This window comes from Aythya ferina, assembly GCF_964211825.1.
Source record: "Aythya ferina genome assembly, chromosome: 4".
Lineage (NCBI taxonomy): Eukaryota > Metazoa > Chordata > Aves > Anseriformes > Anatidae > Aythya > Aythya ferina.
The window spans coordinates 33,741,969-33,757,123 of record NC_140300.1 but is presented as its reverse complement, the minus strand read 5'-3'; the positions used below and the strand labels follow the sequence as shown (position 1 = coordinate 33,757,123).

At 34.8% G+C, this 15,155-nt stretch overlaps 1 protein-coding gene across 10 annotated transcripts in view; it reads right to left on the bottom strand.

The window, feature by feature from the left end:
* BLTP1 (bridge-like lipid transfer protein family member 1) overlaps nt 1-15,155 on the bottom strand; it is a 113,881-nt gene that overhangs the window by 24,040 nt on the left and 74,686 nt on the right. For 8 of the 10 annotated variants that reach the window (XM_084518066.1, XM_084518068.1, XM_084518072.1 and 5 more), the window contains 14 exons: nt 14,472-14,716; nt 12,967-13,072; nt 10,551-10,648; nt 10,069-10,254; nt 8,874-9,042; nt 8,163-8,374; nt 7,735-7,933; nt 7,116-7,175; nt 5,912-6,138; nt 5,212-5,412; nt 4,881-5,011; nt 3,299-3,422; nt 2,213-2,322; nt 571-661 (listed from right to left, as the gene is read on the bottom strand). In XM_084518066.1, coding sequence (XP_084374192.1) covers nt 571-661; nt 2,213-2,322; nt 3,299-3,422; nt 4,881-5,011; nt 5,212-5,412; nt 5,912-6,138; nt 7,116-7,175; nt 7,735-7,933; nt 8,163-8,374; nt 8,874-9,042; nt 10,069-10,254; nt 10,551-10,648; nt 12,967-13,072; nt 14,472-14,716 — 2,159 coding nt within the window. The remainder of the gene's footprint in view (nt 1-570; nt 662-2,212; nt 2,323-3,298; nt 3,423-4,880; nt 5,012-5,211; nt 5,413-5,911; nt 6,139-7,115; nt 7,176-7,734; nt 7,934-8,162; nt 8,375-8,873; nt 9,043-10,068; nt 10,255-10,550; nt 10,649-12,966; nt 13,073-14,471; nt 14,717-15,155) is intronic. The other 2 variants (XM_084518074.1, XM_084518067.1) reach the window with 1 other exon arrangement.

Genomic DNA, 15,155 nt, shown 5'->3' with positions numbered 1-15,155 from the left:
GAAAAAGAAAAATTAAAACAATTGCAGTAATCTCAGCCATGAAAAAACAACATAACCGCAACATTTGTAAAATAAGAAAACATAGCAACTGAAACAAAATTGAAGATTCAACAATCAGTCTCAGACACACAAAAGGCTATACCTGTAGGGCTACAGCAAACTTATTAATACCTGTTTCCAAAAGTTTAAATATATTTAAACATAAACACTATTAGATGATTCTTGCACACGTCTAGTAAAAATTCCAACAGAACTGTATTATTATTGTGCCAACCTAAAGAACCCAACAAAATAATACTAATATTTTCCCTAATGTTTCAATCTTAATTGTTAAGATTAACAATTAAGAACTTGTTAATAGTTAGTTCTTAACACTTGTTAAGTGTTAAGAACTCCAAACACATCTATCTTCTGTCAAAACAAACCTATCTTCCAAATATCAGTCATTTGAGGCACACACACACAAAAACATAGAAGCAATTCAGGTCTGTCTAGGTGCACCCATCTCATGGAACTTGTGATCAAATGGCATAGGGCATACAATTGTATGGCATATAAACTAATTCTTACAGAATCTTGGATGTTGAAAGTTACTCTTGGCCCAGGAGATGCAGCATCTACCCGGATATCTGGGAGATCTTCACTGTCTCCAAGTCGAGAGCTATGAACAAAAAACAAAACACATCTTGTTTAGTTTTCCTACAGGATTTTACATTCATGCAAACATTTACCTACACAAATACAAGGCAATACAAAAGCATAGTCAATACTTAAAATTTTGTTAAGAAGACAAGTATTTTATCATAATTGGAGCACTTATGAAATGGTACATGAAAAGGAAAAAAAGGAGGGGTGAAGGAAAGAGAAGGCACCTACTCGTTACTTGGAAAATAGTCTATTGCTAAACACTCTATGCCTTATTTATTTATGTGACTTTTTTTAATCCTGAGCTAACATGCAGAAATTATAGAAAAAAGCAAGACACACATCTACCAAATGGTGCATAAAACACATTGGCAGATTATGCATTTTCTCATCCAAGTGAAATTAATTATTTGGCCTTACATACTTACTACTATTCATTCACAACCAAGGTACTTAAGTTTTTCCACTGCTTTGTTTCTTATCATCCTAGCCAGAAGAATAATTGACAGAGCAACACAAAAGCCTAATTGTATTTCCTATACAACTTCTAGTTCTCTTCAGATAACCTTGTGAAAAGGTAGAAAAGTGGGTTTCATCCAACAGATCTTGAACTAGAACATTCATACCTTCAACTCTTACTCAGCTTTAATCATCAATTATGCTAATTAATTCTGAAGAACAATTTATTTTCAAAGGTACCTTGAAAAATAAACTTCTGAATACCTTTATTTAAAGCTGGCTTTTATTCTGGAATTTCTGCTGTCTGGTATTTTTCACACCTGAATTATTTATAAGTTTCCATTCACTTATTTAAGTGTTCAAATTTAAAACATAAACAAATTTCTACAAAGAATTCTTATTCTTATATTTAAAAAAAAATCAAAGAATTCTAACATTCATCTCCACCTTTATTTTAAAGTCTTTTATATTTAATATATAATTACGCAGCATATCTTTAATTCCAAACTCTGAACTCAGCAGCTGGACCTACAGAAGCAACAGACTCAAATGTGGATATTCTAAAACCAATGCAAATACTTTACTGAAAGGTGTCTTTATGCAAGTGTAGTTTGCTTAGCAGACATTAAATGATGAAACAAAAAAAGCACATATTATACAGGCGAGGAGATTACAGCAAGTTATCATTCACAAACTAAAGGAATGCCCCTTCCCTTCTCTCATTAAAACAGCCCTTTTCAAAAGCAGACGATTGAGAATCAAATGTAAAAATCAAATTTTTTTACACTATGCCTTTTTTGCCTTATATGCAAGTTTTCTTCAATATGTCACAAAGGCAGAATTCTATTAAAAAGCCCTGTGTTTTTTTTTCTCTGTGCGTGCAAGTAGAAACATTTATTTGACATGCCACATAAGTCTGCCTAAGAGTGAAAAATTACTTTTTCAAATGAGTTTACCCATCTTCCAAAATAACCTCCTCCTATCCAGTTCAACCACATACAACAACTGCTGTGTAGTAAAAAAAAATATATAAATAAATAAAAAAATCTAATGGCCAATGGTTCCTCTTCCACATGCTGTTGTTGCCATCACAGATCTGAAAGTTTACCTTGTTCTGTCCATTCTCTTCAGAGGTGGTCTTCCTGATGCTGAAATACTCTTTGATCGGCTGTAGCTGGGTTTGTAGCTGAGACCCCATTTGTCTTTCAATGAAGCAGCCTAAATCAACATTTAAATGCAACACTGAGGTTAATGAGAAAGAAATTCCAGAAAGCTGAAGTCTTACTTTATGCAGGTGTGCCAGTAAAGCAAAAATAGATTTTTGTTTTTGTAGTAATTATAATTTGTAGTAATTTGCCAGAGGCAAAGATGAAAACACTGGCAAATGCTGATAAACTTTCACCTTTTACACTTCCTGGAATTGGTAGAAAAGTATGCCCAAAGTTAATATTCCAACCACTCTGACAGACATCCTCCCTACATACCACTTACAACAGAAGAACATGAGCTAGAACGAGAACACCTGGGACAGAGCTGCCAACAAATTATTATTCAACTTCCCTCTTTAATGAAGCATCATACTTGAAGCTGATGCACTGATGTATGCTGAAAATAATGTTCTGTCACTTTTGTTACCTGTGTCTGGGGTGACAGCCACAAATCTGTGTACTAGCTGCAAAAGTTGTTGCTTTTTTGTGCAGTTTCTTCTACTGCCTTAGTAGCTTGTTTTTATTTTTACAGCACTTAATGCTGGAAATTTAATGTTCATTTATATATAGAACTTGCTTACAGAAAACATACACACCAAATGGAATACAATATGTATCTATCGCTTGCCCAGGCTGTTAATGTGCTTGCATTTGTATTCATCAGTCCAATAAAGAACCATTTCAAAATGCTCTAAGAGTGAAGAGCAGACTATATCTTCAAATATATATGTTCTGATCTTGTGAATGTGCAATAAACCCATTTACATTACAGTACTTGTAAAATTTCCATCTTTCCATCCCTGTTATTACAGGGGAGAAAACACCCTTTCCCACCTCCTCCTGTGGCTAAAAGGGCACCTAAATTGTTTGATATTCTTAATCTTTTTCTTCATCTTTTTTTTTAAGCTTTTTTTTTTTTTTTTCCCAGAAAAGAAAGAAGCAATGCAAGTGCTATTATATTTCTGAAGTCAATTCATCCTGCTCACCCTCATGCTGGATCGACGCAGCTTTTTTCGCACATCTCGGCGGATATCGTTCACAGCCACTGATTCCAGTTGCTGATAGCGCTGAATTTCTTGATTTATGGTTCCTTCACTTGCACCTAATTTTCTGGAGAAAAATTATGGGAGGGTTATCTTAGAAATACGTAGCACTGTGTTCACCATTTCAAAATCTGTGTTGCAATGATGTTCTGCTTTCCCTGGAAAATATCCCATTTTCTCATTTTTTTTCAGTAGTTTCATCAGTGCCAAATAAAGCTCCAGAAAGATTTATCCTTGTTTCATCACACAACTTTTTGTCAGTTACATTTTGTTCTTGAAGAGGACTTCTTGATTTTAGTGTTTTGGTCTCCAAATCAATTAGCAATGTAGACAGAGGACGCAGAACAAGGTTGCATGCAAAGAGACCACAAACAACAGTTCTAACATTACGTTAACTAAGGTGGAGAATAAGAATGGCTATGCAACTCTCTGATTTCAAAAAGTACTAGCTCTAACACTAGATTTAAGAACTTCTTATATACTTTCAATCATGTGACAGTTGTTTAATTACGCCCAAACATAATGGACAAATCTGAGACTCCTCAGCAGAATGCAGAAAAGTCCTTCTGTTGTGACAGTCCGAAGTCCTGTCACATCTATGACAGCCTTCTACAGTAGACTACATTCTGAAGAAAAACAAAAAGCACACCACTGAATAATTAGGAAAACTGTGAAGTTTCTGCTATTCTCAAAGAATCTCACTTTCCTGTAGCTCTTGTACATTGAGAAGACAGAGAGACAAAACATAACTTTGATTACTGAACTCGCATTAGAAGAAACACTTAACCTAAAATCCAAAGTTCAGATATGAAACCTAAAATCCAAAGTTCAGATATGAGTGCTCTGGTGGATGCTAACAACTCTTTTATTCCAAGTACAAAAAAGCAAGCATCTCCACTTTATTATTTAGCATAATCACCACGCTCTATATTCCCATCCCAGACAGATAAATAAGTAAGTCTTAGCCTGTCTTAGATGAGAAAAAAAAAAAAAAAAAGCCCAAACCATGACTGAAAAATAGTGACATTCACAGATAAAGAAATTTTACGTAATTCTTTCATCGGGGTTTTTATTAAATACAGCATACGTGATTTAATTTTAAAATATCACATACACTAGACAAAGAGTTGATTATAAAGTTTCTTCTTCCAGTGGAGAAGACTAAGCTTATTACAGTTATAAAGCAGTACACTTTGTTAAAGCAGTCACGATAATAAGTCAAGTAGTAACTGCAACTTTGGATCAGCAGGAAACTGACTGTAATCATAGCTGTAATGGAGAACCAGAAAGAATATAGACTAACTGTACACTTGGGAAAGAACTTGAGAAATTTGATAGAGTACTTGCATATATATTTTTTTCTGACAGATTCAGAAAGGACATTTTGTATTTATTAAATAAAGAAGGGAGAAAAAGAACAATTCCCACTTGAAAATCATAGTGCTGCAAGATAAGGAAAGAAAAGAAGTCAGCTGCAGTTTGTTATTCCCAAACTTTGTGTGAATTAAAGCAAAATCCAACTTACTTTAAGTCATCAATAACTTTAGCTTGCTCATTGAGTTCTCTAATATCAACTAAACGTTTCACAAATTTTCTTCCTCGCTGTTCTCCAGTTTGGATACTAGAAGCTCCCTGCCGTCGGTGATCAACAATTTCCTATTTAAAATGAAGATTTAGTTAATGCCCTCATCAAAAATCGGACGTAAATATGATTCAACAGTGAAGTGAATTTCACACGTTAAAATTTGGTTTAGTGCATGCAAAAGAATCATTTCAACTCAAAAGGCAGCTGATTGGAACTCTTCCAGTGATCCAAACCCCATCATTCAGTTAGACGCACTATAACTACTACATACATGTCCCCATGAGCAGGATCTGCCTGCTTTCATATGTGATCTGCTAGACTGAAGAGAATCACACTCCGCTGACCCCCACAGATATTCTACAGGAACAGAGTATCGATGGTTTGGGGGGCTCAAACCCAGCAGGTGATTTACAATCCGCTGCCCAAATGTTAGCTTGCGTGCATCTCCATATAATGAACCTCCACCTGATTTCTAAACAACAAACAGCAACATTAGTGTTCTGGGATGTTTTCAACATCGGCAGGCAAGAGACATATACAACAGCCATTAAAGAACACCTGTTAAAATAGCTTAATGTGAAAACAAAAAAACAAGGTTAGCAGCATATTGAGTAGAAGTACCAAAAAAAAAAGTTTTCCTAATTTGCTTATGTTAATAATTTGCTATCTAAGAGAACTATCTATAGTCACAGCTTTTCCAGTTCAGGTTCCTGAAGATAGGTGTCATATTTCCATGTTTCCAAATCCAAATTTATACATAACAACAGCAGAAATACATTCTGTGACTTCTTGTCTTTGAAGTATGGTGTTAGAAAGATAACACTTTTTTTTTTTTTTTAGAACACAAGTTATATGAGCCATAGAGACTACCATGTTATGCAAAAAACTCAAGACTAAGACCTTTCCATATGACTGAAATCTTTGTCAAGACTTCTTCAATCAATAGCACTTATTTTGGCTGATTCACTTACTGCATGTATGGTAGGTGACATAGTGTCAACTTCATCCTCATCTGACAAGTCAGCTATGTTCACAGAGTTGAGGTCAGCAATATCATCAATATCTTCTTCTCCTGTCAGTGTTGTGAGGGTGTTGCCTAAAGCATTCAGTCTTTTCCCTATGTTTGGATCCATATGAACATCGATACCACACATCTTCCATAACACATTCAGTGTCCAGGTTCCAGCACTGCTACTTTCTGTAATTATTTAAAATATATATATAATGCTTAACCAGTTTGTTTTTATTTTGTTTTAAGAACAAACAAAATCCCCCGCAGTAAGTTCGTATTAGTTAGACAATACAGCATTTGTAAGTTATGAAGCACTGTCTTTTCTGCCCACTTGGGAATAACATTGATAAAAAAATCATCTACAGCTGAAATGCATGTTTTAACTATTTCACAGATCCTAAGTTAATATTTCTTAAATATATATATATATAACATATATGTATATTATATATACACTCAGTAGAACTCTGAGTTCTGAACAGGATTTCTAGAAGCAGAAAGCCTAAAAGATGTCCATCTGCATGAAAAAACAGTCACTTTTTCCTTTCTTTTAAAACCATTTTAAGTCCTTTAACAGTGATGCTCGAAGATGTTATAATACACATATAATGTGTCTGTCAAATACCATGATACCATGTCTTCCCCAGATTTTTCTAATGAGTGCCACCATGAGTGAGTGCCATGAGTGAGTGTCATCACAAGCAAAACTATGGGGATAGGAGACATCGCAGGTCCAACATCTGGGTAGACAGATGAGAACCATCAAGCAGCAGATATGATGACTGAGACAGACAGTGCCAAGTATTTTTCAAGACTTTGAAGAATGTCAGAATGCAGCAGGACAGGGAGTTTGGGAAGACCATGAGCTGCCTCTGGAAGAACAGCACTGCTGTTATAAAAGACTATTCTCCAACCAATGGGCAAAGTCACACACCCTGTGTTTCCCTAGAGGTAAAAATCTAAAGCCGGTGTTACTGACTGGACTTAAAACCTGGAACAGCAGAGCAGTTCTACAAAAGAAAACAAGATACTAAGGACAAAAAAAAATCCACAAAAAACAAAAGCACCAATCAAATTACAACATGGTTATAGAAGGATTCAATTTTCGTGATTTATGAAAGCTTTATTTATACAGGAATTAAATTATTTTAAAAGTGTATTACCTGCTGCAGCTTGCCCTGTTGTCCTAGAACATACTTCATATGTACCATCTGGTACAACACCTATATACAAAGCACATATACTGGTTAGGCAGAGTCAAAGTTGCTTTAGATCAGCCTTCCAAAATTCCCCCTCAAGTCCCTCTGCAACTTAAGTGTAATTGGTATTGGATTGGAGTTTTAGTTTTAATTCCCACTTCATTCTTATTTGGTACAGTGAATTTATGTGGTTACATCCAAGTTTATATCAACTTGAGATTCTATATAAATGTTTGCAACTTCAGTGTAATGTAAATTAAGATCTATATTAGAACACTAAAAACTTATTTGGATCTTATGACATTACATAAAAGCTATACATGGACCTCTTCCAACATCTCAGACAAAACTAAAAAATCAACGCTTGTGGAAGACATACAGTAACAAATCTCTTAATAAAGGAAAGCAATATATTTTAACAGTAATACAACCTTTTAGACTTGTATTATTTTGCTTTCAACAGGCCAAAGTCTTTTCTTTACATTTATGGGGAAAAATCAGCAGTTTAAAAGGCACAGCAAAGGTTAAAAAGGGGATTTACATCTGAAATACTACTGTGCAGTATGAAATCACAGCCACTTACATGCATTCATGACTAGATCTCCTCTTATTTCTGGTTTCCAGTCATCCCAACTTGTCTCAAAGCCATCAGCAAAGCGGATACAGAAGTTTTTAAAGTGACCTTTGCTAACTAAGGACTCTGAGGAGCAGGCAGTGATTAACGTGCTCTCAATAGTCAGGACTAAAGCAGAGCCAGTGTCAAGATCTGCAGTGTGGTTAGACTGGAAAAAGAAAATCCGAGAGAATTGACTGAAGATTGCAAAGTTAAAGTGATGTCATATATACATTTAATAATGTTTATCGTTCCCACTTAGAAAACTAATCCTGTTCTCATATCTTCTTGTATGTTTTCCTTCTCTATTTTTCCTTCTTCCTCTGCAGGAAGTTTCAAAAGCATCACATCTATCCAAACAATATCTTGAATTGCTGCTTTCTAGTAAACACAATTACCTGAGGTGTGTTTGTGATTGGCAGGCAAATTCCTAAGTCATTGACAGTCAGCTGAAGAAACAGGGTCCCAAAAGCCTGCGCAGACGTTTGTTGGATTCCAGGCAGCATATCTACTACTTCTTTTGTGGCCATATGAATGTCTTTATGCAAAGCCATTCTCTGCTCATTCCAGTTGTCATATGCAGCTTTGTAATTCAGCCAAAACAGCACAGCTTTACAAAGAAAACAGAAATGCTTAATTGAAATGAAAACATAACAGAAAAATGCACATTCACTAAAAAATCTTATTCTTTTCAATTTTTACTGTTTCTCCATTATTTTTAAGACTGTAGATGTGCAACAATGGATACGAGTGCAAATACAAACACATGCACACACTGAGGATGTACTGAAGAGGCTCATGCTGCAAAGGACAAGAATAACACTAAAATACAGAAAACAATGCTGTTCTCATATATAGAAAATACTTACAAAAGTAACCTCCTCCAAGCCACCTGAGAACTAATCGTTCAGCAAATGAAATTTTTGACATTATCAATTATCGATCTGTTGGCATGCAGTAGATCTCCTCAATTTCGCAGCTAGTTTATTTTACCAAACATTTTGATTTGGCTTGAAATAAACTAAATCTTCGATAATCAAGCCTCTTTGCCAAAAAAATGTAGCTTGCTCAGGATGAAAACAGATTTGTAGCAATTGTCTCTTCCATACCTCTATCAAAGGCCACAGGCTGAGCAAAAACAATTGGTCTGTTCAAAGTAATAAGGACAGCTTCTCTATCCGATGAGCCACTGATTTCTTCTCGGAGAGCATTTCTTAATCCAATTCTTGTCTTAAAATATGCAACTTGATGAAAATCTGAGCCAGCTTCTTCATATACCTTAGAACATTCAAAAATAGGAAGGGGGAACGGTTTGTGACACGGAGGAGGAAAAATAAATTTCTTTATTTGACAAAATATAAGATTACAACAAGAAGTAAAATACTCTTCTTTCCCCTTTTTCTTTTCTATCCAAACCTTCTTTGAGGATATTCAGTTTCCTCCTATTAGATTCTAATCAGTGTTATTTTTCTTATTTATCATAAAATGTTAACTAAAGTAACTATTTATATATCCATATCCTTTATGGAGACAGTACATTTATAGATGCTAAGACTTGTATATTTTTTTCTAGGCATCACAAAATATTTTTGTATCATAGAGTTGGCGATTAGAGGTGCGAGTGGGTTTAAAAATCAAAGAGGTAAAACTGTCAGACTATGACAGACAAACTAGGCCAGAATGTAGGTCTAGCAAACCTTGGATCTTATCCAACCTTATTACTTCATGCATGTACCCTAAAAATGGTAACAATATCGATGAAAATTTTGAATTTGACTCTATAGCAAGGCCATTACTGCTACAAATGACTAATAAATTTTAAGAGTATGAACAGTATGAAACAAAATTCCACAGTTGACTCCTTACTACTTTGATGCACGTATGTGAAAATTTTCTATTTCTTCTGAAAAGCTATCTTCAGCCCCTTCTAGACTCAAGTGAGAAGATATATTTTAAACTATTTTAAAAAATGAGTATATTCAGGAATATTCAGGAAGCATTTCTACAATTGTGCACTACAGAATGCTTAAGTTTCTATCAAAAAAAAAAAAAAGACAAAACAAAAAAGCCCTCCACAGTTTATACTCACTCCATAGCCTGATCAGAAAAAAGGAAAAAACAAAACAACAACAACAAAAAAAACAACAAAAACAAACAAACAAACAAAACAAAACAAAACAAAACAAAAAAAACCACACAAAAAACCAGCAACTTAGGACAGCCTCTTGGCTTGTTTCTATATTTTTAGGATCATGCCCTATTGGGTCTGAACACCACATGGAAGGAAGGATGTTGAGCACTAACCTGATGTTTAACAATCTGTCCTAGTGCCAGATTTAAATCCACCTGGCATTTCCCAAACAGTTTGAGGTAGCTGCTACTTCCAGGCATTGCTTTGGTTTGTAGTCTGTTTGAGAGTTCAAGTTCTATCAATCCAGTTTCAAATCTCACAGCTCGCATTGAGGGAGTTGTAGCTGTCACTTGAATTCCCTAATGAATAAGGAAGACAGTTGTTAGGATGTGGTTCAGAGACAGAAAGAGAAGGGGGTAATAAAACAAAAAACTCTTCTCATTACACAGCCAAAAAAAGTAGTGCATAATGACTTTTCCTAACTCATTTTTTATGCAATGCCACTAAGCTATCTTAAAAGATTATACAGACCAAACTTGGAGTTAGATCTTTTTCTTCATGCAGATATGCTTGATGCAATTAGCTGTCACGTAGAAACCAAGCTGTTAAGCCTTTAGTAGCATCTAGAACCACTGTTTTGCCATTATACGATTACCTTAAACTGTAGGCTCAATGAGTAAAGAAGAATTTTTGGTTTTTCTCCATCAGTTGTGCCATCGTGTTCATTCCAAAGAGGTATTGGCTGCTCCCCTCCTACACACAAGAAATATTCACATTCAGAGTTCTAACACAGAAAGCACTTTAAGACATGTAGATATAAAAACAGGTGACATTGAATTCAGCCTCCTTTCAAACAGTAGTTTGCTAAAGATTTATAAAAACAAATAGAGGTTGAAGACAGAAGACGTACACAGGCATAGATTCACCTCATTAAATGTAGCTAACAGCCAACTACTACATATGGTCAATTGTCTTAAAATCAACACTACCCTACATCTTATAGCAGGAACTACTGTGTTCATTAACTAGGTTTGCATCTGTGCAACTCCACCTTATGTAGCATGCAATCAGTATTTTAGTGCAACAGAAACCGTATTTAGAACATCCACTTCAGTATATTACACTAATTGGGAAGCTCCAGCCATGTAAATTACTGTTACAAGCTGCAAGGACAAAAGCTGTTTTTTCCCCCACATCGTTCTGCATTCAGCATCCAGACCCTGGGTCTGGATTGCTGGCACCCAACCATGTTCCTGCTGAATTACCACAATACAGAAGGTAGCAGTCACATTTCAAACAACATCAGGCTGCTATTCCCAATACAAATTTGTTGTCTGAGAAAGCAAAGAACCAGCAAATGGTAATAAATCCATCACAGAAAAACAGAGAAAAGACTAAACACTAGAGACTGAGGAACCATGTAAACTAAATCTAATATACCTTTCCTAATATACCACTTCATTCTCCTCTATAAAAACTGTTCTAATACAATAATGGCAGCTGTTAAAGGTTTATTCTTCCCCCAAGTGTTCTCTTAGTACGCAACGCTGACATTTTGCTTGAAAGAAACATCTGGCTGGGCAACACTGGTTTCTTTCTACCATTCAGAGATTCTGACATGTTCCTTTTTCTCCACTGCATCTTTTAACCCCCCTGAGCGTACGTCATCTTGACCTGCAGATTTCTTTTATGTATATTTGCGTGTGTGAATATGTACACACATACAAAGCTGTACATCGGTGTGTATGCACACACACCTTTCATTTAGTCACCACTACCTAGATTACCTTTCCTCATGATGTTTCCAACTACTACTGAATCTTTCCACTAAAAAGCAGCTATACTTCTATAATAGTTGTTTAAGATAACTAAAAAAAACTACTAAAATTCAACTGCTTGAAATTCCACCCCATTTCTACTGTTCTTTATTTCTTTGCTTTCCTGTTCACCTCCTCACCTATTGTGTAATATCCACAGTAAATTTTATTCATGTATTTTTTAAACTACCAAAGGATAACTAGTTTGTAAAACAAAGCTTCCAGCCCTTACATTTCCATTCAGGGTAATCCCATATCAGTCAAAACAAAACAAAACAAAACAAAACATTATTTTATTTTTTTATTCCTGTCTTTGGGGTGACAGAACTTGTTTGCTGAAGTGAAATATCTCTGCATGGCCCTAGCTTTTTGGTTCTCTTTCAGTTTTGGAGGGTTTTGAATTCTCTTTCAGATTTCAGACAGATGAAGTCTTTAACACTAACAGCTGGAAGCGCTTGGACCTATTTTTAAATGCCTTGCAAATTCTGATTCAGCCTACATAAAAAAAAACCTCCATCAGATTAGGTAAGAAAATAGACGCTTTGTAACTGTCTACTCAAACAGCTGAACACAAATATTTCCATTTGATACTGAAAAAGAGACAGTATCAAGTGATTTTGCAACTGTTCTCTGCTTTGGTTTCTATGATAATGCTTGTTTCTTCTGAAACATTTTTGGAAAAGATGAAATAAAACAGCCATTTCTGCAGTATATGGCATGACTGACAAATCAACCTAATGAATAGCCAAGTGTCTTTTTCATCCAATACTGAAACATTCTCTAATAATAATTTAAAAAAAAAATATCAAAGAGCTAGGAATAGGGAGATGCTGGAAAAATACCAATATTACTATTGGTATTTACTATTTTCCCCAGACACAGCTGTTTTCCTTAAAATAATATGCTCAAATTATTTTACATAATGCAGTAGATTATGACCTTTGTTTTGGAGGGGAGCAAAGTGAATACAGAATGTAATCATGTCTGTCAAAAGCAGACAGAGAGGCTCGTGTCCAGAATAACAAATTACCAGGTTTCCCAATAAAACATCCTGACTCTGAAATAGATACAAAAACTTCCAGAGCCTCTGTTCTTACTTCAAACTCAAGCTCTACTGCTTCCTCCTGTTCAATGCTAGATGCAAAGTAATGGTGCCTGTGAAATAAAGAGCTTATCTAGAGAACTATATAATGTTGCCATCAAACAAGGGTTAAGGATTTTATTTTAAAGTTGGTTTTAAGTGTTTCTGCTTACCTGAAACCTTCTGTATGACTTCATTTACCTCCTTCATGAACACTTTTTGCACAAATACTAAATGATTTAAGAGATCAGTTGTGAGATTATGTTCAAAGGAACCAACCTACAGAAATAAAAGCAAAACAAAACTTTAAAACAGTTATCATAGCTATGTTTTTTTTTTTTGTTTTGTTTTTTTTAATTAAACTTTCAGGTATATATATTTCAATCCCAATCATAACATTATTGACATTTCAAAAAAAAAAAGTTCTGTATTGCAATTTTTCTGCTGTGAACACCACAGGTGAAAACTGAAAACCTTTGCTATTATACAAAAAAGTTTATTCTCCTGCTTAAGTTTAGCTTAAATACCAAAATGCAGGAGGTCATTAAGGTTCAGAAAAGAATGCAAAATTCTACTTAATTTCAGATCGTAAATAAGAACAAATATAGAAGTGAGCTGTCCACTTCTAGAAGTCTATTTCTCTAATTATTACAGATGAACAAGATTACTGATATCTACAATGGTAAACTTCATGTGTCCAATCCAATCTTAAAGAATATTCCTAAGGAACTGGAGTCTTCCCAAGACTGTTTAAGTTTTCCATTAGATATTTTTTAAAATAAAATCAAAACATAGGTATTTTATGAAATTACTTGGGCTTGGCTTTTGGCTCTCCTAAGCAGTGCCTCCCTGTTTAGATTTACACACTGAACAAATTCAAGATCTGTGAGTATTTCTTCAGCCAGGAAATAACACAAATGGGTTGAACAAAGAGCAGCACCCATAATCTTCTCCCATAAGGATGCTAATATCAGAAATATCACTCACAAACATGCTAAACAATTTTTTTGACTGAAGAAATATAGAAAAGCGCCACTCTTCCCCACCAGATTAGTTTCTTTTAAGCAGCAAGATTTTTCTCTCTGTGAAAAGTATCTGTGCATATTGGTATGCAAATAGAACTTGTGTCTAACACTGTGTATAAACAGAAAATTTTAGATCATTCACTGAGGGTGTATATAGGATATATATCCTTTTATCTATGCAGCTATCTAAGCATAAAGAAATAAAACAATTCAAATACAAATCTTTAAGTATCTTTTGCACATTGTATGATAATTATCTGATATAGAAGCATAAGTTATCGGTTTAGAAGTTTTACTTGAATCATCAGTGTACTATGCTTTTATTCAAGCTGACTGATGAGAAATATTCACTCCAAAAATAAAAACAAAAAATGTTACTAAATAAGTCTTTCTTATTTATTTGCACAAAGTAACATATTCAAAATCCTCCAAATATAGCATTCTTGACTGTTTAATATGTTGGGTGCTCATCCGACTAAGAACACAAAGTTCGATTTCTATTTCATGCAATAGCAAATGTTATATTTGGATCAACCCCTAAACCCAAGAGTTTTGGAGAAGGCAGATAATTAAAATAAGATGAAGTTGCAGAAACAGAAATAAAACAGAATGGAAATAACTTATCAAAGCTGTCCACTCTTTTCAACACCTACCTCAGCCACACAACGTAAGTAGTTCCCTTGTAGATAGTAGCCTTGTTTAGCAGGTAGTTCATCTATGCTCCAGATTTGATCTGAGTAAGTATCATGTTCTTCCATGATGTATTTGCCTGACATAGTGACAGGAGGAAGGTTAAGACTTGCTGAAGGAGGAATGGTTGACATATCAGTGGCTGAGACTTTTGAAGTGAAGCGCAATCTGTGACTTGGAAGCTCAAAATTAAATCTTGTCTGGGCACCTGTAAAAGGGAAATGGGGAAAAATATATGATCTGGCAAAAGAATTTCAATTATTTTTAAATTTAAGAACACTTTTGGGATAATAAAAATAAAAAAGGGCACGTATCTCTACAGCTATACATACCCACCCACAAGATTTTGGGTTCTCTTAATTTTTAAAGAAAACAAAGACTTGACTATACTTTGACAGAAAAGTGAGTCTAACTCATCTAAGGCTCTGTAAGAGTATTCTTGACTAGAAATCAGAATTTGATTAATCAAGCATCATAAACTGATTTTAACAGAGGGGGAAAGCTATGTATACGAATGCATACATTTCTTAATCCGACCTTGTATTCTGCCTTCAACAATCATGTATTATTAAAGCAGGGTAAATTCTCTCTATGGCCCCACTTGATTGAAGTACAGATTAAAAAAGCCAACAGCAACAGAGTCAAAC